This window comes from Bufo bufo, chromosome 7, assembly GCF_905171765.1.
Source record: "Bufo bufo chromosome 7, aBufBuf1.1, whole genome shotgun sequence".
In the NCBI taxonomy this organism is placed as follows: domain Eukaryota; kingdom Metazoa; phylum Chordata; class Amphibia; order Anura; family Bufonidae; genus Bufo; species Bufo bufo.
Window position 1 is genome coordinate 106,288,198 of NC_053395.1, and position 23,040 is coordinate 106,311,237.

Here is a 23,040-nt window from a genome sequence, read left to right on the forward strand (position 1 = left end):
AGGACAGTTTCCAGAGAGAAGGGACTTCCTGCTGCGCATCATGCTAAAGAGCCACAACGTACAGTGCACTCCTCATTTATTTCCTTGTAGGGAGCCTGCAAGGCTTCCTGTAAAGGGATTAATGAAAGGGATGCTATCCGCTGTGGCTCTGCAGCATGACAGTGCCTCAGACAGCTCCCTCTCTCTGGTGGCTGTCTGCGAAGGGATGAATGAGGAAGGTGCTGTCCTCTATGGCTTATAATGCTTATTAAAATGATACCTTCCTTTTGTCTGTATGTATTTATATGCAGATGAGCAAGTTGGAGCACCCGAGGGCGGGGTTGAATCCTTTTTTAATTCCCTCTTGATCTCTTGGCAAAACTGGTCCTGGAACATGTTCAGCTCTATCTGGGTCAAGTGGCAGTATTTGGTAATGGGGACATCTGGTCACAGGGCTCTGATTGGTAAAGGGAGCACTTGCGTTAACATTAGCTCTATCGGGATGACAGTGGCATAATTTAACAGCTATGGCTGCACTAGACTCTCTTCAAGGTGAATGCTTTCTCCTAATGATGTGGGAGGAGCTCCTTAGTGATTTAATCCGATACATCGTGTTTGTGTCCCTCGGCTCGGGCCTTGCACCTTGGTAATCCTCCTGTCAACATCCAGTGATGTTCAGATATTTCTGATGTCACAATTTGGCTCTATCAGTGAAGAAATGGCTCTTAAGGGCTCTTTACCTTGATGCTCTACCAGCTCTCTGTATTTTTCTGAATCGCTTAGCAGTGGATCCATATGAATGTTGTCTGTGTGAGTCTGTAATTTCGCACATTTATAGACTTGAATTGGTGTCTGAAAACAATAGTTATTACAGGTGTCAAGACCTTTTACTTAGTAATCTATTATCCATCCTGGATGCATTGAAAATGACTTCTGTATTGTAAGGGTATTTTTTAAGTACTGATTGGTTATCTCCCCTTTTATTTATGTTTCTGTCACAGATGTACCGAGACATACGGACGTCCCGGCGACAATGAGTGGCAGGAGATCTGTGAGACTGGGAACACGTGGTTTCATCTGATTTTTGTCTGGTTTTCCTTGTGGATCAATAGGTGTCTGTGTTGTTTCTTGTAATGGCCACACCCCTTGCCTCCAGGTGTTGCTTATGTGGTCATTTAACCTTCCTTATTTATAGTTGCTTCTTCCACTATGCTTTGCGGTTTATAGCTTTTGTGCCTGTGGATTGTTTGTGGTTGGATCTCGGCTGAGTTCCTGGTGCTTCCATAGTCTATTTGAAGTTAAATCTTTCCTTTCCCATTTTGTTTGGGTTCTGTGTGTTGCATTTCCCTATTGTTTGTATTAGGCCTGAAGTAGACTCCTGTTCGTCCTTCCTTTTGGAGGAACAGGTAGTCTCGACCCTGCCATTAGTACCAGGGTCCTATAGGGCTTGATAGGATTCTAGGTATTCCTGTGTATGAACTCACCTACCTTTGGGGTCTGTTCATACTGGTAGTCAGTCAGGATTTCTGTTAGGGTTTTTCAATAGGAGGTGTACATCTTCCTTCCCTAGTTCTCAGGTCTGATTCCCTGTTTCCCCCTTCCCTCCCACACCGAAGCATGACAGTTCCCTTTTATTCTGTCCCTTATATATTACCTTTTTGTGTAATGATGTGCCTTTGTAATGTAGTGGATTAGAGCTAATAAGTACCCATCCCTCATTGTGTTGACAAGATCACAGTGATCTCAAAGACATGCACACTGAAGGTCTCTTAAGGCCCCTTGCAGACTAGCATTCCTCCCGCAGCGAGTCCTCAAAGCAGCTCCCGGCCTGACCTCCCAGCGCTGCCTGGGGTCACATAGCATTATATTGATTTATGATGCTATGTAAGGCTGCCAGTGTTATCCAATGCATTCCAGAACTGTAAGGGTTACATAGCATCATAAATCGATATAATGCTAAGTGAATCCCATCAGTGCTGGGAGGTCAGGCGCTGCGATGCGGTCTCGCTGCGAGAGGAATGCTCGTCTGCAAGGCGCCTAAAGGTGTAAACACTGTTACACACAAACATTCATGGGCACTCCATTGAAGACTTCATTCTAGGTAGGATGTAAGTATTGATTTGCCCTTGTACCCCCTGGGGTGTCAGTCATGTGCTATAACGTGGTAGACAGCCATGTGATATAGCATAAAGACTCAGAGTCCCCCACCATATTGTATTGAAGGCCAGTAATGAATATTTAGTATTTATTATTCTGTATGTGATTTGTCTGTGTTATCTTATGTTTAATCATACTTAGTAAATATATTTATTCAATTAGCCTGCGTAAGCGTATTCATTCTCAAATCTTTTGATTTCACGTTTTTAAACCTTTTGAAACAACGTCTGTTTGAACAGTGCCTAGGATAGCTAAAGAGAGCCTTAGCACAAAATGAATGTCTTTATTTGGACGTGCTTACTGTTTTACTGTTTTCTAAAATTGCTTTTCATCTAAAATATTTTATTTTATCATAGGTGTGTTCAGAGCAATATTGTGTTACTAACACAGGCATTTCGAAGAAAATTTATGATACCAGATTTTATGTCATTTACATCGCACATCGATGAACTGTTTGAAAGTGCAAAGAAATTATCAGGTGGAAAGGTACTGAATCTTATTTTGCTAATTTTTTTAATTTATCATATAGAGTTGGAGTTGGTTCATTTACAGAATATGCTGCTAATGATCATTTTTAACCCCGTGCAAAATTATGTAAATTTATGTCAGGAAGTGCATTTAGGGTCCTTTCACACGTCCGTAGTGTATTGCGGATCTGCAATGCACCCGGCCGGCACCACCATAGAAATGCCTATTCTTGTCCGCGATTGCAGACAAGAATAGGACATGTTCTATTTATTTTCTCCGGAGCCGTGGACTGGAAGATTGGCGGTGAGCTCTGAAAATGCGAATGCGGAGAGCACATAGCATCCATTCCGTCCCCATAGAGAATCAATGGGTCCGCACCCGTTCCGCAATTTGCGGAACGGACGCGGACCCATTATTACGGACGTGTGAATGGAGCCTTAGGGTCCATTCACATGTCCGTAGTGTATTGCGGATCCGCAATACACCCGGCCGGCGCCCCTATAGAAATTCCTATTCTTGTCCGCAATTGAATAGGACAAGTTCTATTTTTTTCCAGAGCCGCGGACCGGAAGATCGGTGAAGCGCTCCGGAAATGCGGATGCGGACAGCACTCTGTGTGCTGTTCGCATCTATTCCGTCCCCATAGAGAATGAATGGGTCCACACCCGTTCCGCACAATTGCGGAATGGATGCGGACCACAATTGCGGACGGTCATAACCGTGGAAACGAGAAGTGTATAATGTGATGAAAAAATGAATCTTCCTAGAAAAGGAAGCAATATGGATAATAACATTAGTAGGTGGCTTGTATAAGCTTTCTCTACATGATAAATGCCACTTGCCGAAGCGAGACAACCCCTTTAAGGCATCCTGACATACATATATGTGATATAGTTAAACTGTCACCATACAAAATCGGGACCTGCCTGAAACATTCATAGGCCAAGGTGCATCAGTAGGGGACAGCAGTGCAGTATGCAGCAATAATTTGCTACTTGTCCTTACAAGTAATTTCCTCTATAAATGCTGACAGAGCGAGCCAAGAAGCCTTTAGCTATCCAGGACTATAATAACTTTATGGGTGTGTTGGATCTGTCCAGTAAGGTATTGCAACCCTACGGAAACCCTAAGAAAATCCAGGGCATGGTATAAAAAATGATTCTGCTTCTCACCCAAATTGGGCTGTAATATTTGTTGAATACAAAAATGCTGCTAATAGAGGGAAATTCTTAGAATTTCAAGAGTATATTGTCAAATCTCTCATTTCGGCTAATGGAGGGCAGCACTGCTTTAAAGGCTAAGTACACCTTTGGGGACAATTTTTTATTATTATTGCATTGTACTCATTTTAAGCTAAAATACACTGCTCAAAAAAATAAAGGGAACACAAAAATAACACATCCTAGATCTGAGTTAATTAAATATTCTTCTGAAATACTTTTGTTCTTTACATAGTTGAATGTGCTGACAACAAAATCACACAAAAATAAAAAAATAAAAATCAAATTTTTCAACCCATGGAGGTCTGGATTTGGAGTCACACTCAAAATTAAAGTGGAAAAACACACTACAGGCTTATCCAACTTTGATGTAATGTCCTTAAAACAAGTCAAAATGAGGCTCAGTAGTGTATGTGGCCTCCACGTGCCTGTATGACCTCCCTACAACACCTGTGCATGCTCCTGATGACCTGGAGGGATCTCCTCCCAGACCTGGACTAAAGCATCTGCCAACTCCTGGACAGTCTGTGGTGATGCTATGGACTGGCCCGCCCGTTCCCCAGACCTGAATACAATTGAGCACATCTGGGACATCATGTCTCGCTCTATCCACCAACGTCACGTTGGTGGATAGAGCGAGACATGATGTCCCAGATGTGCTCAATTGGATTCAGGTCTGGGGAACGGGCGGGCCAGTCCATAGCATCAATGCCTTCGTCTTGCAGGAACTGCTGACACACTCCAGCCAATTGAGGTCTAGCATTGTCTTGCATTAGGAGGAACGCAGGGCCAACCGCACCAGCATATGGTCTCACAAGGGGTCTGAGGATCTCATCTCGGTACCTAATGGCAGTCAGGCTACCTCTGGCGAGCACATGGAGGGCTGTGCGGCCCTCCAAAGAAATGCCACCCCACACCATTACTGACCCAATGCCAAACCGGTCATGCTGGAGGATGTTGCAGGCAGCAGAACGTTCTCCACGGCGTCTCCAGACTCTGTCACGTCTGTCACATGTGCTCAGTGTGAACCTGCTTTCATCTGTGAAGAGCACAGGGCGCCAGTGGCGAATTTGCCAATCTTGGTGTTCTCTGGCAAATGCCAAACGTCCTGCACGGTGTTGGGCTGTAAGCACAACCCCCACCTGTGGACGTCGGGCCCTCATATCACCCTCATGGAGTCTGTTTCTGACCGTTTGAGCAGACACATGCATATTTGTGGCCTGCTGGAGGTCATTTTGCAGGGCTCTGGCAGTGCTCCTCCTGTTCCTCCTTGCACAAAGGCGGAGGTAGCGGTTCTGCTGCTGGGTTGTTGCCCTCCTACGGCCTCCTCCACGTCTCCTGATGTACTGGCCTGTCTCCTGGTAGCGCCTCCATGCTCTGGACACTACGTTGACAGACACAGCAAACCTTCTTGCCACAGCTCGCATTGATGTGCCATCCTGGATAAGCTGCACTACCTGAGCCACTTGTGTGGGTTGTAGACTCCGTCTCATGCTACCACTAGAGTGAAAGCATTCAAAAGTGACCAAAACATCAGCCAGGAAGCATAGGAGCTGAGAAGTGGTCTGTGGTCACCACCTGCAGAACCACTCCTTTATTGGGGGTGTCTTGCTAATTGCCTATAATTTCCACCTGTTGTTTATCCCATTTGCACAACAGCATGTGAAATTGATTGTCACTCAGTGTTGCTTCCTAAGTGGACAGTTTGATTTCACAGAAGTGTGATTGACTTGGAGTTACATTGTGTTGTTTAAGTGTTCCCTTTATTTTTTTGAGCAGTGTAATTTTTTATTTGGTCTTTGTTAAAAATATGGAATCCTTTTTTCTGTAAAGAGCTGACATGCTGCAGTGGCAGCCTGTGGATTTTCTGTCTTTTCCGTCATCTGGGGTGCAGACAGACTTCTTATCTCTGCTCTCTGACCTATTAAGAACTGAGCTATAATGAGTGTTTATCTTGCTGATAAGAATGTTGCTTAAATATTTGTTTATGAGCTCTCAGTAATTTAGAGATAAGGGTTATTAGATGACTGGCACAAAGTGAACGTGATATTACCAGTCACACAGCTAGAAAAACAGTTTAACCCTTTGTGACAGAACATCTCAATATCTAATATATAAAGCTGAATGTATGTGTGTATGTATGTCTGCTAAAGGAATCTGCACTGTCACATTTGCAATCACAAAATTTGGCACACAGGTACATCAGGTGTCCGGGAAGGTTTTAGACTGGGTCTTAGCTCTAGAAAAATAACTGAAATAAAGTGGCCATGGGAGGAAATGCTCAAAAACCCCAAACACTGTAGCGTGTTTATAACCGGGAAAGCAATTCCTCCGCATGTGATCAGTTGCTAACTGCAATCCCCAGCAAAAATGCCTACAATGGAGGATGTCGGCAGCGGACCACATGCACCACAATGGCATCCTACACAAGATGGGATAATGTGTGGATGCAAATATAAAAATACATAAATCACTGCGAAAGGTGCACCACAATGATATGCAACTGACAACACTGGCTAATCCCTCAAGCTGATGTTAAGAACTGAGACTTCAGCCAATGTATTCCAGTCAGGAACACATCAGAGCCCTTTTGCACCACCGTCAAGGTATCTCAGCGTGGCATGGGTTCCTACCACTAAGCTACCTACGGAGTGTGAACAATGGTCTGAGAGGTGCTAAGATACAACTTACAGCCAAGCTCCCACATACCTCCATAGTGAGATCACTCAGGCAGTGGGAGGCCTATGTAATGCAGGCATTTCCGAATGGCCTCAAAACAGTTAAGTGTCATGGCCATACAGTAGAGTGGGGTCTGGTAGAGGACGTCCCCACTCCAGTACTGCCTGACACTGGATTTTTTTTACTAGGCCCATGTGCAGCACGAGGCCCCAAAACATCCTCATCTCGGCTGCACTGACTGGAGTCCATCCACTGGACTGAGCCAAAAAGGAGACCGGGTGTTGAGCAATGAACGGTTGGGCGAACAAGTTTGTTTGCTCCACCATCAAATTCACAAAGTGGTCACTGAAAAAAAAAAAAAAAATAGTCATACTCAGTGAAGCCCACTGTGGGAATCTGGATTCCAGGTTGGCCAACAAAGTCAGGAATCACGGGCTCAAAATCCTCTGGGGTACACCATGCAAGTTCACCAGTAGGGGGCTCAGGTGGACTTATCTGGTGGGCCAGAAAACTAGTACGAGCCCCAGGGCTGCTCATACTAGTGTAGGCCACAGGGTCCCTGGCATGGGGGTAACCTGGCTCCGCCTGGTGCCGCCTTGGGGGCTCATCATCATCATTAGATGATGAGGAGGACGCGGATGACAGAAGGAAAGTGGGGTCATCCTCGTCCTCACTGGGGCTCTCGGAGACGAGCAGGGCGTATGCCTCCTCGGCCGAGAACGGCCGGCGGGCCATAGGGGAGTGTGTGTGCGTGTGTGTAAAACTTTATTTAGTGTGCCTGTGTGTGGAGGGAAGGGTGTTCACGTTCACTTATACCCTAACCCACCCTAAACCTAACAGAATAAATAAATAAAACAAAATAAAAAATAAATGAAAAAACAATTCAAACTCGCTGATCAGCGGTCCGAAGCTGATCAGTGGTGGGGTGGGCGATGCACTAACAGTGGCCGCACACTAAGAGTGCCGGCCACAGTCAGCACACAAAAAAAAAGTGCTTGCGCCCCAAAAAATGTGTGTGCGTGGGGGCCAGGGGGGCAAGCTGCAGCATCCCCGGGGGGTCTAGGGTCACACAGCTGAGTGTGCTGTGGTCCCCAGACACCCGATCAGGGTGAAGCACAAAAAAAATGTTTTTGCCCCCCCCCTAAACTATCACTGTCTCCCTGCCTAATCTAACCTTCCCCTAAACCTGTCCCTAATAACTTTTGAGTGCCAGATGGCACTATGGTGGCTCACGTGAGGGTGCTGGGCTCAGATGTGGACGGACGGGCTCCTCTCTCCTGGGTGGGTGTCACAGCACCCCCCTTGGCATTGTCACAGAATGCCTGCTGAATGATTTCAGCAGCCACTCTGTTCCGATCACCGCCGCGCCCTGTGTCCGTAAGAGGTTAACCTGCACCATGGAAAAAAGAATTGTCCTGTCCATTCTTGACCCTGATTCCACATCCATAGTTTCTATTGAAAATGGGCAGGTATGAAAATCCACATCAAATCAGCATGAAAAGTGATGGAGCCTGACTGCCCAGCAAGACAGAGGCCAGTACTCGTGCTCACTTTAATTCAGCCGCTCGCCAAAATCGGCAAAAGAAAGAGATCCACCCGAGTCTCCAAAATCCCAAAAATTGACAATCAGAGGTGGATCTTTTCCTGAGAGACAAGCACGCAATGGGTCCGCAATCTGGGACATACGGTGCAGAGGTACAGAGAGGAAGGCAACTGAAGCACTACGGAGTGCTTCCATGGTATTTCGGTCCGTCCACACTGCAAAAAAATAGAGCATGCTCTCTTTTTTTTTCAGTGTGGACGGATCGCAGACCCATTCAAGCTGAATGGGTCTACAGTTGCAAGAAAAAGTATGTGAACCCTTTGGAATGATATGGATTTCTGCACAAATTGGTCATAAATGTGATCTGATCTTCATCTAAGTCAAAACAATAGCCAATCACAGTCTGCTTAAACTAATAACACACACACAATTAAATGTTACCATATTTTTATTGAACACACCATGTAAACATTCACAGTGCAGGTGGAAAAAGTATGTGAACCCTTGGATTTAATAACTGGTTGAACCTACAGTCGTGGCCAAAAGTTTTGAGAATTACATAAATATTGGAAAAGTTGCTGCTTAAGTTTTTATAATAGCAACTTGCATATACTCCAGAATGTTATGAAGAGTGATCAGATGAATTGCATAGTCCTTCTTTGCCATGAAAATTAACTTAATCCCAAAAAAAACTTTCCACTGCATTTCATTGCTGTCATTAAAGGACCTGCTGAGATAATTTCAGTAATTGTCTTGTTAACTCAGGTGAGAATGTTGACGAGCACAAGGCTGGAGATCATTATGTCAGGCTGATTGGGTTAAAATGGCAGACTTGACATGTTAAAAGGAGGGTGATGCTTGAAATCATTGTTCTTACATTGTTAACCATGGTGACCTGCAAAGAAACGCGTGCAGCCATCATTGCGTTGCATAAAAATGGCTTCACAGGCAAGGATATTGTGGCTACTAAGATTACACCTCAATCAACAATTTATAGGATCATCAAGAACTTCAAGGAAAGAGGTTCAATTCTTGTTAAGAAGGCTTCAGGGCGTCCAAGAAAGTCCAGCAAGCGCCAGGATCGTCTCCTAAAGAGGATTCAGCTGTGGGATCGAAGTGCCACCAGTGCAGAGCTTGCTCAGGAATGGCAGCAGGCAGGTGTGAGCGCATCTGCACGCACAGTGAGGCGAAGACTTTTGGAAGATGGCCTGGTGTCAAGAAGGCCAGCAAAGAAGCCACTTCTCTCCAAAAAAAACATCAGGGACAGATTGATCTTCTGCAGAAAGCATGGTGAATGGACTGCTGAGGACTAGTAAAGTCATATTCTCCGATGAAGCCTCCTTCCGATTGTTTGGGGCATCTGGAAAAAGGCTTGTCCAGATAAGAAAAGGTGAGCGCTACCATCAGTCCTGTGTCATGCCAACAGTAAAGCATCCTGAGACCATTCATGTGTGGGGTTGCTTCTCATCCAAGGGAGTGGGCTCACTCACAATTTTGCCCAAAAATACAGCCATGAATAAAGAATGGTACCAAAACACTCTCCAACAGCAACTTCTTCCAACAATCCAACAACAGTTTGGTGAAGAACAATGCATTTTCCAGCATGATAGAGCACCGTGCCATAAGGCAAAAGTGATAACTAAGTGGCTCGGGGACCAAAACATTGACATTTTGGGTCCATGGCCTGGAAAATCCCCAGATCTTAATCCCATTGAGAACTTGTGGTCAATCCTCAAGAGGCGGGTGGATAAACAAAAACCCACTAATTCTGACAAACTCCAAGAAGTGATTATGAAAGAATGGGTTGCTATCAGTCAGGAATTGGCCCAGAAGTTGATTGAGAGCATGCCCAGTCGAATTGCAGAGGTCCTGAAAAAGAAGGGCCAACACTGCAAATACTGACTCTTTGCATAAATGTCATGTAATTGTCGATAAAAGCCTTTGAAACATATGAAGTGCGTGTAATTATATTTCACTAAATCACAGAAACAACTGAAACAAAGATCTAAAAGCAGTTTAGCAGCAAACTTTGTGAAAACTAATATTTGTGTCATTCTCAAAACTTTTGGCCATGACTGTACTTTGGCAGCAATAACTTCAACCAAATGTTTCCTGTAGTTGCAGATCAGACGTGCAATTCTTGACCATTCCTCTTTACAGAACTGTTTCAGTTCAGCAATATTCTTGGGATGTCTGGTGTGAATCGCTTTCTTGAGGTCATGCCACAGCATCTCAATCGAGTTGAGGTCAGAACTCTGACTGGACCACTCCAGAAGGCGTATTTTTATTCTGTTTATGCCATTCTGTTGTGGAGTTACTTCTATGCTTTGGGTCGTTGTCCTGTTGCAACACCTATCTTCTGTTGAGCTTCAGCTGGTGGACAGATGGCCTTAAGTTCTCCTGCAAAATGTCTTGATAAACTTGGGAATTCATTTTTCCTTCAATGATACCAATCCGTCCAGGCCTTGACGCAGCAAAGCAGCCCCAAAACATGATGCCCCCACCACCATACTTCACAGTTGGGATGAGGTTTTGATGTTGGTGTGCTGTACCTTTTTTTTTTCTCCATACATAGTGTTGTGTGTTTCTTCCAAACAACTGAACTTTGGTTTCATCTGTCCACAGAATATTTTGCCAGTACTGCTGTGGAACATCCAGGTGCTCTTGTGCAAACTGTAAACGTGCAGCAATGTTTTTTTGGGACAGCAGTGGCTTCCTCTGTGGTATCCTCCCGTGAAATCCATTCTTGTTTAGTGTTTTACGTATCGTAGATTCGCTAACAGGGATGTTAGCATATGCCAGAGACTTTTGTAAGTCTTTAGCTGACACTCTAGGATTCTTCTTCACCTCATTGAGCAGTCTGCGCTGTGCTCTTGCAGTCATCTTTACAGGACGGCCACTACTAGGGAGAGTAGCAGCAGTGCTGAACTTTCTCCATTTATAGACAATTTGTCTTACCGTGGACTGATGAACAGCAAGGCTTTTGGAGATACTTTTATAACCCTTTCCAGATTTATGCAAGTCAACAATTCTTAATCGTAAGTCATCTGAGAGCTCTTTTGTGCATAGCATCATTCACATCAGGCAATGCTTCTTGTGAAAAGCAAACCCAGAACTGCTGTGTTTTTTTTTGTTTTTTTTATAGGGCAGGGCAGCTGTAACCAACACCTCCAATCTCATCTCATTGATTGGAGTGAGGTGTCAGCCAACTGGAGTCAAATTAGCCCTTGGAGATGTCATTAGTCTAGGGGTTCACATACTTTTTCCACCTGCACTGTGAATGTTTACATGGTGTGTTCAATAAAAACATGGTAACATTTAATTCTTTGTGTGTTATTAGTTTAAGCAGAGCAGACTGTGATTGTCTATTGTTGTGACTTAGACGAAGATCAGATCACATTTTATGACCAATTTGTGCAGAAATCCATATAATTCCAAAGGGTTCACATAATTTTTCTTGCAACTGTACAACCATCAGCGCCTTCCACACAGATTGTGCCTGTGCATTGAGAAGTCCAAGGCAGTGAGACCATTGTTACCTTAAAAACTCACACCTTATGAGTTACCAGTTACTTAAAGCTTCATTCTTATTTTTATTATCATTTTTATTATCGTTTGCATCATTATTTTTGTCTTTTATTTTTAATTACTTCCTCTCTGTTTCAATCCTCAGCACGAGTGTGTGTTCGTTGACCCTGGATCCAGTTACCACACTCTCCCCCATGGCACCTCCATTGGTGATTAATTCACCTCACATGTAACACTGTTATTAATGCCTTTCTTTTACTTTTGTATTTTGTTGTCCGAGGACTGAACTCTGTATCGGTTATTACGTTAGCAGATTTAGTTTTTTTTTTATTGCTCCAATGCTGTGCATCCATCTCAATATATAGTGATTTTCTGCCTCAGGCTTGAGGTCTTGTTATCCAATGGCAAAGGCTTGTTTCACATTTGCGTTTGCTGAGCCGGCATGCTGCTGCCTGCCAGATTCGGCTTGGCTGGCGCAACCGGAATTTACTATAATGGGGTCCGTCGGTGATCCGTCCGCAATCTGACAAATAAGCAGAGAATCAGCCTGACATATACCGCTGCATGCTTACCCATATTATGTTTTGCATCACCATGGCTTAGGCTACTTTCACACTAGCGTTTACATTTTCTGGTATTAAGATCCGGCAGAGGATATGAATATCGGAGAAAATTGCTTCCTTGTTGTCCTCATTCATTTCTAGTGAGGACAAAATGGAACTGAACAGAACGGAATGCTCCAAAGTGCACTCCGTTCCGTTTGGTTGTGTTCACATACCGGAGAGCAAATAGCAGCAAGCTGCAGTTTTCTTTCCGTCGTGGGATGCGGAGCAAAATGGATCTGGCATGACCCACAATGCGATTCAATGGGGATGGGGACAGAGCCGTTTTGTCAAACACCATAGAAATCCGTTCCCCATTGACTTTCGATGGTGTTCATGATGGATCTGTCATTGCTATGGTAAAGATAATACAACCGGATCTGTTCATAACTGATGCAGATGGTTGTATTAGGCTACTTTCACACTAGCGTTTTTGCTGGATCCGGCAGGGTTGAGCAAAAACGCTTCCGTTACTGATAATACAACTATTTGCATCCATTATGAACGATCCGGTTGTATTATCTTTAACATTAACAAGACGGTATTCAAAACTGATTTTACAAACTTTTTTTTTTAACACTTTAGGTGTTTCACAAGTTATTGGCAAAAGGAGTTGAAATTTCTGAATTTCCATTTTTTTGTAACCTTGCCTCACAAAAATGTAATATAGAGCAACCAAAAGTCATATGTACCCAAAAAATAGTCCCAACTAAACTGCCACCTTATCCTGTAGTTTCCAAAATGGGGTCACTTTTTTGGAGTTTCTACTCTAGGGGTGCATCAGGGGGGCTTCAAATGGGACATGGTTTAAATAAACCAGTCCAGCAAAATCTGCCTTCCAGAATCGTGTTCCTTTCCTTCTGCGCCCTGCCGTGTGCCCGTACAGTAGCTTACGACCACATATGGGGTGTTTCTCTAAACTACAGAAGCAGGGAAATAAATATTGAGTTTTGTTTTAACCCTTGCTTTGTTACTTAAAAAAATGGAAAATTTGAAAAAAAAATTAAATTCTTAAATTTCATCTCCATTAGCCAATAACTCTTGTAACACCTAAAGGGTTAATAAAGTTTGTAAAACCAGTTTTGAATACCTTGAGGTGTTTAGTTTCCAAAATGGGGTAATTTTTGGGTGGTTCCTATTATGTAAGCCTCACAAAGTGACTTTAGACCTGAACTGGTCTTTAAAAAGTGGGTTTTGGAAAATTTCTAAAAAATTTCAAGATTTGCTTCTAAACTACTAAGCCTTGTAACGTCCCCAAAAATAAAATGGCATTCCCAAAATGATCCAAACATGAAGTAGACATATGGGGAATGTAAATTAATAACTATTTTTGGAGATATTACTATGTATTATCGAAGTAGAGAAATTGAAACTTGTAAATTTGAAAATTTTTCCAAATTTTTGGGCAAATTTGTTATTTTTTTATAAATAAAAATATATATATTTTTTTTTACTCCATTTACCCAGTTTCATGAAGTATAACATGTGACGAAAAAAACTGTCTCAGAATGGCCTGGATAAGTAAAAGCGTTTTAAATTTATAACCACATAAAATGACACATGTCAGATTTCCAAAAAATTGCCTGGTCCTTAAGGTGAAAAATTGCAGGGTCCTGAAGGGGTTAAAAAGTGAAACTCATATTTTTATAGATTCATTTCTCTCAGAGTAATCTATTTCATACACTTATTTCTTTTAATGATGTTGATGATTATTACTTACAGCTTATGAAAACCCAAAAGTTTGTATCTCAGAAAATTGGAATATTAATAAGACCCAACTAAAAAATAATTATTAAAACAGAAATGAGCTACTGCAAAGTGTGTACAGTATATGCATGCAATTCTTGGCTGGGGCTCATTTTACTGTATCAATGCAGCACGGCACAAAGACAATCATCCTTTGGCACTGCTGAGATGTTATGGAATCCCAGGTTAGATATTTAGGAAAACAAAAATATAATCAATCTATGTACTAAAATAAATGGGTGGGAAGTATGTGGTGTCATGGAGACTTTCAGGATACCGGATTACCGGTGAGTGTAATACTCATTTCCCTAGTCGTCTCCATAACACCACATTCTGAGAAATAACAAAGACTATATTAGGGGGGGACAATAGCACAAAGGTCTTTCCGTCCAAAGGCCATCTCTTCGCTAGAAAAAATGTCTAGCTTGTAATGCTTGGTAAAGGTATGTATTCTTTTCCAGGTGTCCACCCTACAAATCTGTTGTAGAGAGGCTGCCGATCTCTCTGCCCAAGCAGCAATGCCTCTTGTAGAGTGTGCTCTAAGTGAAGAAGGGGCTTTCTTCCCTTCCAATTTGTAGGCTTCTGAAATAGCTGTTCTTATCCAGTGGTGAAATAGAACTTTTCGCCGCTTATCTATCTTTATTTGGCCCACAAAATTTGACCAAAAAGTTATTTTCAATTCTCCAATCCTTTGTCATTTCTAGATACCTTAGTACTGCTCGTCTGACATCTAAAGTATGAAAAATAGCCTCTTGTTTATTTTTGTGGTTGGCAAAAAAGGAGGGAATTACTATATTCTGTGATCTATGGAAAGTAGAAACAACTTTTGGCAAAACACTGGGATCTAACTTAAACACAAATTTGTCCTGAAATATACTGAGGAAAGGATCCTAAATTGACAAGGCCTGGAGTTTACAGATGCGTCTCGCTGATGTTATAACTAAAATGGTTTTTAAGGTGAGCCATTTTATGGAAATAGATTCTAATGATTCAAAGGTGCCGGAAGTTAACCCTGAGAAGACTGTGTTAAGGTTCCAAGGGGCTTCCATATTCCTGATTGTTGGTCTAAGCCTGTCTGCTGCTTTCAGGAACTTGGCTATATAGGGAAACTCTGCCAGACTAATATTATATAAAGCCCCCAATGCTGAAATTTAAACCCTTAGTGTATTAGGAGAAAGCCCTAGGTCTAATCCGCCCTGAAGAAAATCTAAGCTCAACGATATGTTGGGTCTAAATTGATCAAATGAATCTCCACACCAAGAGGCGAATTTCCTCCAAACTTTAAAATACGCCTTGTTTGTATTTTGTTTCCTGCTAAGGAGTAGGGTGGAATCCACTTTATTAGATAACCCCAATTTTAAGAGGATGGATTCTTCAGAATCCAGTCCGACATCTTTAGGATTTTTTAATTCGGGTGGAGAATGGGACCTTGATACAAAAGATCCGATCTCAGAGGTAGCAGAAGGGGGGTTTCTATGCTGAGTGACTTTAGTAGTGCAAACCAGCTCCTTTTGGGCCAGAAGGGAGCCACCAAAAGCGAGGTACATTTTTCTCTTTTAAATTTCTGAATGACCTTGGAAATTACAGGAATGCTTAAACTAGGCGAGATGTCCAGTCCTGATTGAAGGCATCCACCGCAGTTGGAAGATCTCTCCGGTTGAGGGAGAAAAAATTATCTATTTGACAAATTTTTCCGGGAGGCGAAAAGATCTATTGATGTTTTGCCCCACTTTTTTTTATTATCAGCTGAAATGCTTATGGGCATAATGTCCACTATTTTGTTCCGCCTAAGAAAATATTTTGTTTGCTAGACTTTGAAGTGGATGGTGTCTCGTCCCTCCCTGATGCTGAATGAAGGATACTGATGTTGAATTGTCCGAATAAATTAGAACATGACTGTCTTTTGATAAATGTGATGTTTTCTTCAGAGCTTCCCAAATTGCTTGTAGTTCTCTGAAGTTTGAGGATTGTTGTCTTACGAGGAGTGGCCATTTGCCCTGGTAGGTTTCCTGCTGAACTACAGCCCCCCCAACCCTGAAGACTGGCGTCCGTTGTGATTACAAGGGGACGATCCTGGTTCCAGTATATTCCCTTCTTTAGGTTACTGTCTGAGCCACCACTTTAGGGAGATTTTTTTTTACATTTCCATCTAGAAAAATCTGTTTGTCTAGGGTCATTTGTGACCTGTTCCACCTGGATAGAATCAGTTTCTGAAGAGGGCTTAAATGGAATTGAGCCCAAGCAACTGCTGGGATACATGAGACTTCCTAGAATCTTCATTGCTGTCCTGATAGAGCAGAATCTCCTCTTTTTGAATTCTCTTATCTGGTTTTTCAATTTCTCTATTTTGAGAGAAGTCAGGAATTATATCTTAGAAAAGGAATCCAAAGATATCCCTAGAAACGTTTTCCGGCTCTTAGGTCTGGACCTTTCATACGTTTCCTGTCAGCCACACATTTATACTTGCTGCCCATATTCATCACGTTATCTTGAATTTTCCGCCATATAGATGACAGTAATGATGAAAAATGTTCCTCCTCAGGGATACCAGAAGTATTTGAACCAGAAAATGTGCCAAACTGCGCTTGAAACTCATATGCCCTAAAAAACTGCGACTTCCCAGTGGATTCCGGTCTACGAATATTTATGGCAAACTGTACCAAAGAAAAAACAAAGAACACTCCTCCTGGTTCTCAGAGACAAAACATCTCATATAAGTCTCCGGACTCTGATTAGTGCGCTCCGTCTGTCCATTCGACTGAGGATGAAAAGCCGAAGAAAAGGACAGTTGTACCTCCAGTTAAATACAGAATGCTTTCTAGAATCTGGAAACAAACTATCCGAGACGTCGTCAGAGGAAATGCCATGGAGTTTCACAATGTTATCAACAAACACTTGTGCAAGTGTTTTAGCATTAGATAGGCCCCGCAACCCCTATTTGCACAATTTTACTAAATCGATCAATTACCACTAGAATAACGGTCTTTCCTGAAGAATTAGGTAGATCAGTGATGAAATCCATGGATAAGTGAGTCATGGTCTAGACGGGATGGGCAACGGAAGTAGTACCTTAGTGCGTGCACAGGTACTACAGGCTGACACATAGTCCTCAACACACTTACGCAACCCCGGCCACCAGAATCTACTAGAGATGAGGTCAGCAGTGGATCTGCTCCCAGGGTGTCCTGTAAGAACTGTACAGTGATGATCCTCAAACACCTTGTGACGCAATTCCGATGGCACAAACATTTTCCCAGAGGGACAAGAATCTGGTGCATCTCCTTGGGCCTCTAACACCTTCACCTCTAGGTCAGGGTAAAGAGTGGATATCACCACCCATTCTGACAGTATAGGACACAGATTTTCAAAATCACCACCTCCAGGAAAACTATGTGACAAGGCATCTGCCTTGATGTTCTTAACCCCAGTAGGATAGGTGACAGTAAAATTGAATCTGGTGAAAAACAAATACCATCTGGCCTGCCTCGGGTTCCGTCGTTTAGCCGACTCCAGGTAAGCCAGGTTTTTGTGATCTGTGAACACCGTGATCGGATGAATCGCCCCTTACAACCAATGACGCCATTCATCAAAAGCCAACTTAATGGCCAGTAACTCTCTGTTCCCCACATCATAATTTCTCTCTGCAGAAGAGTTTTTTTTTAAGAGAAAAAGGCACATGGACGCCATTTACCAGGTGACGGGCCCTGCGATAAAACTGATCCTACCCCCACCTCTCACGCGTCCACTTCCACCAATATAGGGGCGGAAGAGAAGCATTCTTAATCACATAAAAAATCAGACCACACTGAAACATCTGTCCCTTTCTTAGTCATGTCAGTTGAGGGTTTTACTATTGTCGAATAATTCTGAATACATTTTCGGTAATAGTTGGTGAACCCCAAAAACCGCATAAGAGCCTTCAGATTTTCGGGTCGATTCCAGTCCAATACAGCACAGACTTTCTCTGGATCCATTCAAAAACCTGAAGATGAGAGCAGGTAGCCCAAAAACTGCACCTCTTGTACAGCAAGAACACACTTCTCTAATTTTGCGTACAATTTATTATCTCTTAGGATCTGTAACACCTGTCTAACGTGATCCTGATGTATCTCCATGTCTGGAGAATAAATCAGAATGTCTTCCAAATACACACCTACAAACCTCACAAGGTGATGTAAAATGTCATTCACAAAATGCTGGAAAACAACAGGAGCATTGGTCAACCCAAAAGGCATGACCAGTTTCTCAAGTGCCCCTCAAAGTATTAAAAGCCGTCTTCCATTCATCCCCTTCCTTGATCCTAACCATATTATATGCCCCCCCTTAAGTCCAACTTGGAGAACACCTTGACACCAACAATCTGGTTAAACAAGTCGGGAATCAAAGGAAGAGGGTAAGGATCACAGACAGTAATCTGAGTTCACGGAAATCCAGACATGGCCGAAGACCTCCATCTTTTTTTTAACAAAAAAGAAACCTGTTGCCACTGGAGATTTGGAAGGTCTCATGTGTCCTTTAGCCAAACTCTCAACATTATACTCTCTCATGGCCAGTCTTTCAGGTCCAGAAAGGTTATGCAATCTAGATTTTTGCAACTTCGCTCCGGGAATAAGGTTGACAGGACAATCATATTCCTGATGCGGAGGTAAATTCTGACATCCACTCTCAGAAAATACATTGGCAAAATCAGATATATAAAAGAGAGTAATGTCTTGGTAGTTAAAACAGAAAAAGATGTATTCAGACAATTGTCGTTGCAATAATCACCCCAATCCAAAAATCTGTCTAGCTTGCCAATCGATGGATGGATTGTGCTTGCTTAACCACTGTAAACCCAGAACCACTGGAGCAGGGAAACCCTCCAACACAGAACACGAGATAAATTCTTGATGAAAGTCACCCACTCTTAATCTGATATCATGCACCACTTGAGATAAACCCTTCTGAGTTAGAGGTGCAGAATCAATAGCAAAAACGGAAATGTTTTTTTCTAATGCACTCGTTGACAACTCGTGCATACTGACAAACTGAGCTTAGTTGAGGTTCACCCAGAAGTCAGGAGAAATCGGGTACTACCAGTCAAAAACAAATGCACATTTTCTGACTCTCCTCTCACCCTCCAAGAGTCAGATGGGAATTAAATGTCCCTCTTTTTTCTTTTTGCTGTTGAATGTATGGACATACTCTGATAAAATGTCTCTTCTGTCTGCAGAAAAAACACACTCCCTTTCTATTACCAGTATGCTTAAAAGTGGATCCAGTCTGTCAGGTAGACATGCAGATAGTCTGGTTCCCTGGGTGGATAAATTTAAATACTTGGGACTGTATATAACACCTAGACTGTCAGATTTTGAGGACCTTAATTTGTCCCCGTTGCTGGCTAATTTCAGGCTAAAGGTGAGGTCATGGTGTAGGCTCTTTCTTTCTGTGGTAGGTAGAGTGAACCTTTTAAAAATGGTTATGATGCCTCAGCTGCTCTACGTATTGAACAATGCTCCCGTATGGATCCCCCTAGATAGATTTAAGAAAATTCATTCTATATTCAGGGATCTCATTTGGAAATATGGTCAGGCTAGGATTAAATTGGAAACATTGCAATATGCCAAGTCTGAAGGTGGCCTGGCTGTTCCTAATGCATGGATTTACTTTTTGGCTTCCCAGTGTCAGCATTTCAAGGGATGGATTAGCTTCCAAGTGCCGGACATGACTGGACAGATATTACAGCATTGGTTGGGCAGTCGGGACCTCATGGGTATTCTAGAAGGGTCAGGTATGCATGCTGGAAGGGGAAAACTCCCTCTTATCGAACTCATGAAAAAGATTTGGGCAAGGGTGAAGCAATTGAGAGGTGTAGGTGGAATTAGCGAACTCTCCCCTATTAGAAATAATCACCTATTGCCTGAATTTTTTACCATGTCTGGACTTAGAAGTTGGGAAACTCATGGAGTGATGACAATTGGCCAACTAATTGAGGGCAAGATTTGTAAATCATTTCAGAACCTGCAGCAGGAATTTAATATCCCTAGGGAATGGTTTTACAAATATCTTCAGGTGAGGCATGCTCTTGAGGTCACGTTACGGAAAGGATGTGTGATAGCCCAAATGGAGGTGGTTCATAAGCTTGTCCTTCCGACAGGGGGGGGGGGGAAGAGAGGGCTGATATCACAGGTATACGCTCTTCTACTTGATAAATTCTTAGAGGGGTTTCCGCTCTCAAGAATGAAGAAATGGGAGGCTGACTTGGGGGATATGGCTAAGGATAAATGGGAGGATATACTGGAAAGTGTCCCCAGGGTGTCCTTGAGTGAACAAGGTAAACTGTCCCAACTATTTATCATACATAGAGTATACAAAACACCGGTGTTCCTTAAAAAAGTTGGAGTAAGATCTGATGACAAGTGTCCGAAATGTATGGAAGAAGGTGCGGATTTGCTACATATGCTGTGGTCTTGTCCAGTAATTGGGAACTATTGGAATGACGTAAGGAATATGATTAATAGTAAAATGAAGTTGAAAATTCAAAATGACCCTAAGGTGTGCGTATTGGGTTATGTGTCTGAGATTGGAGGGACTGAATCTGTCAAGGTGGCAGTGGGAAGGTTGCTGTATGTGGCTAGAAAGCTGGTGGCTATGAGATGGATCCAGGGGAGTCCGCCTACACTGGGAGAGTTTGAGAGGAAGGTGCATGATATGCTGGTATTGGGAAAAGGGGTGTATGTGAAGAGAGGTTGTCCGCAGAAGTTTGACAAATTGTGGAGTGAATGGCTATCTCATACTCATGTGGTTATTTAGGCTCTGATTGGTTCTAGACTAGTTTACAGGGCGGGGTGGGTGTAGGGATGGGTGGGGGGGGGGGGCGGGAGGGGTTCTGGGAGGGTCTAGACATTTATTACTCTTGGTCTCTATTTGTTTCTGGGTGTGTGTATATGTCATATGCTGTTGTATGATTTATAAATGTGTTGGTATTGATATGATACAGCTGTACACTGATTCCACATAGTGGATAAAGTAAGAAAAGACAATGTATTGTTTTCTGTAAATTTGTCTTTATTGGCTTAATAAAAACGATTTGATTTAAAAAAAAAAAAGTGGATCCAGTAGTAGCTCCCCCTAATTGCATGGGTTCGTCCCCAGACATAAACCTAGGAGTAGCTTCACCCAAAGTGTCAGAGGAGGACAATGCAACATGTGATAGTACATCCTGAGAGTGGGGGCCCTTAGATCTCTCTCTTTTAGGCATCTATCAATGCATATAGCAAGAGACATGGCAGTCTCCAGAGACACTGGGGTTTCATGAAAGGCCAAAGCGTCCTTCAGCCTTTCTGATAACCCTTGACAAAACTGGCTACGGAGGGCAGGATTGTTCCTCTCCATATCCAGCAGCTTGGTTTCAGCTAGAGAGGTCCGATCAAGATCATCATAGATGAGACCCAAAGCTTCGAAAAATTAATCTACAGGGTGGGCCATTTATATGGGTACACCTTAATAAAATGGGAATGGTTGGTGATATTAACTTCCTGTTTGTGGCACATTAGTATATGTGAGGGGGGAAACTTTTCAAGATGGGTGGTGACCATGGCGGCCATTTTGAAGTCGGCCATTTTGAATCCAACTTTTGTTTTTTCAATAGGAAGAGGGTCATGTGACACCTCAAACTTATTGGGAATTTCACAAGGAAAAACAATGGTGTGCTTGGTTTTAACGTAACTTTATTCTTTCATGAGTTATTTACAAGTTTCTGACCACTTTTAAAATGTGTTCAATGTGCTGCCCACTGTGTTGGATTGTCAATGCAACCCTCTTCTCCCACTCTTCACACACTGATAGCAACACCGCAGGAGAAATGCTAGCACAGGCTTCAAGTATCCGTAGTTTCAGGTGCTGCACATCTCGTATCTTCACAGCATAGACAATTGCCTTCAGATGACCCCAAAGATAAGTCTAAGGGGGTCAGATCGGGAGACCTTGGGGGCCATTCAACTGGCCCACGACGACCAATCCACTTTCCAGGAAACTGTTCATCTAGGAATGCTCGGACCTGACACCCATAATGTGGTGGTGCACCATCTTGCTGGAAAAACTCAGGGAACGTGCCAGCTTCAGTGCATAAAGAGGGAAACACATCATCATGTAGCAATTTCGCATATCCAGTGGCCTTGAGGTTTCCATTGATGAAGAATGGCCCCACTATCTTTGTACCCCATATACCACACCATACCATCAATTTTTTTGTTCCAACAGTCTTGGAGGGATCTATCCAATGTGGGTTAGTGTCAGACCAATAGCGGTGGTTTTGTTTGTCAACTTCACCATTCACATAAAAGTTTGCCTCATCACTGAACAAAATCTTCTGCGTAAACTGAGGGTCCTGTTCCAATTTTTGTTTTGCCCATTCTGCAAATTCAGTGCACCGATCTGGGTCATCCTCGTTGAGATGCTGCAGTAGCTGGAGTTTGTAAGGGTGCCATTTGTGAGTAGCTAATATCCGCCGAAGGGATGTTCGACTAATGCCACTCTCCAGTGACATGCGGCAAATGCTACGCTGTGGGCTCTTGCTGAATGAAGCTAGGACAGCCACTGATGTTTCTTCATTAGAGACAGATTTCATGCGTCCACATTTTGGCAAATCCAACACTGAACCAGTTTCACGAAACTTAGCAAGCAGTTTGCTAACTGTAGCATGGGAGATGGGTGGTCTCGTAGGGTGTCTTGCATTGAAATCTGCTGCAATGACCCGGTTACTGCGTTCACCAGACATCAACACAATTTCTATCCGCTCCTCATGTGTTAACCTCGGCGACATGTCAATGGCTGTAAACAAAGAGAAACTTGTAAATAACTCATGAAAGAATAAAGTTACGTTAAAACCAAGCACACCATTGTTTTTCGTGTGAAATTCCCAATAAGTTTGATGTGTCACATGACCCTCTTCCTATTGAAAAAACTAAAGTTGGATTCAAAATGGCCGACTTCAAAATGACTGCCATGGTCACCACCTATCTTGAAAATTTCCCCCCCTCACATATACTAATGTGCCACAAACAGGAAGTTAATATCACCAACCATTACCATTTTAGTAAGGTGTATCCATATAAATGGCCCACCCTGTACTGAACTG

At 42.9% G+C, this 23,040-nt stretch overlaps 1 protein-coding gene across 1 annotated transcript in view; it reads left to right on the forward strand.

The window, feature by feature from the left end:
• LOC121008604 (glutaminase kidney isoform, mitochondrial-like) overlaps positions 1–23,040 on the forward strand; it is a 1,417,393-nt gene that overhangs the window by 176,466 nt on the left and 1,217,887 nt on the right. Inside the window, exon 4 of the mRNA XM_040441254.1 lies at positions 2,493–2,622. Coding sequence (XP_040297188.1) covers positions 2,493–2,622 — 130 coding nt within the window. The remainder of the gene's footprint in view (positions 1–2,492; positions 2,623–23,040) is intronic.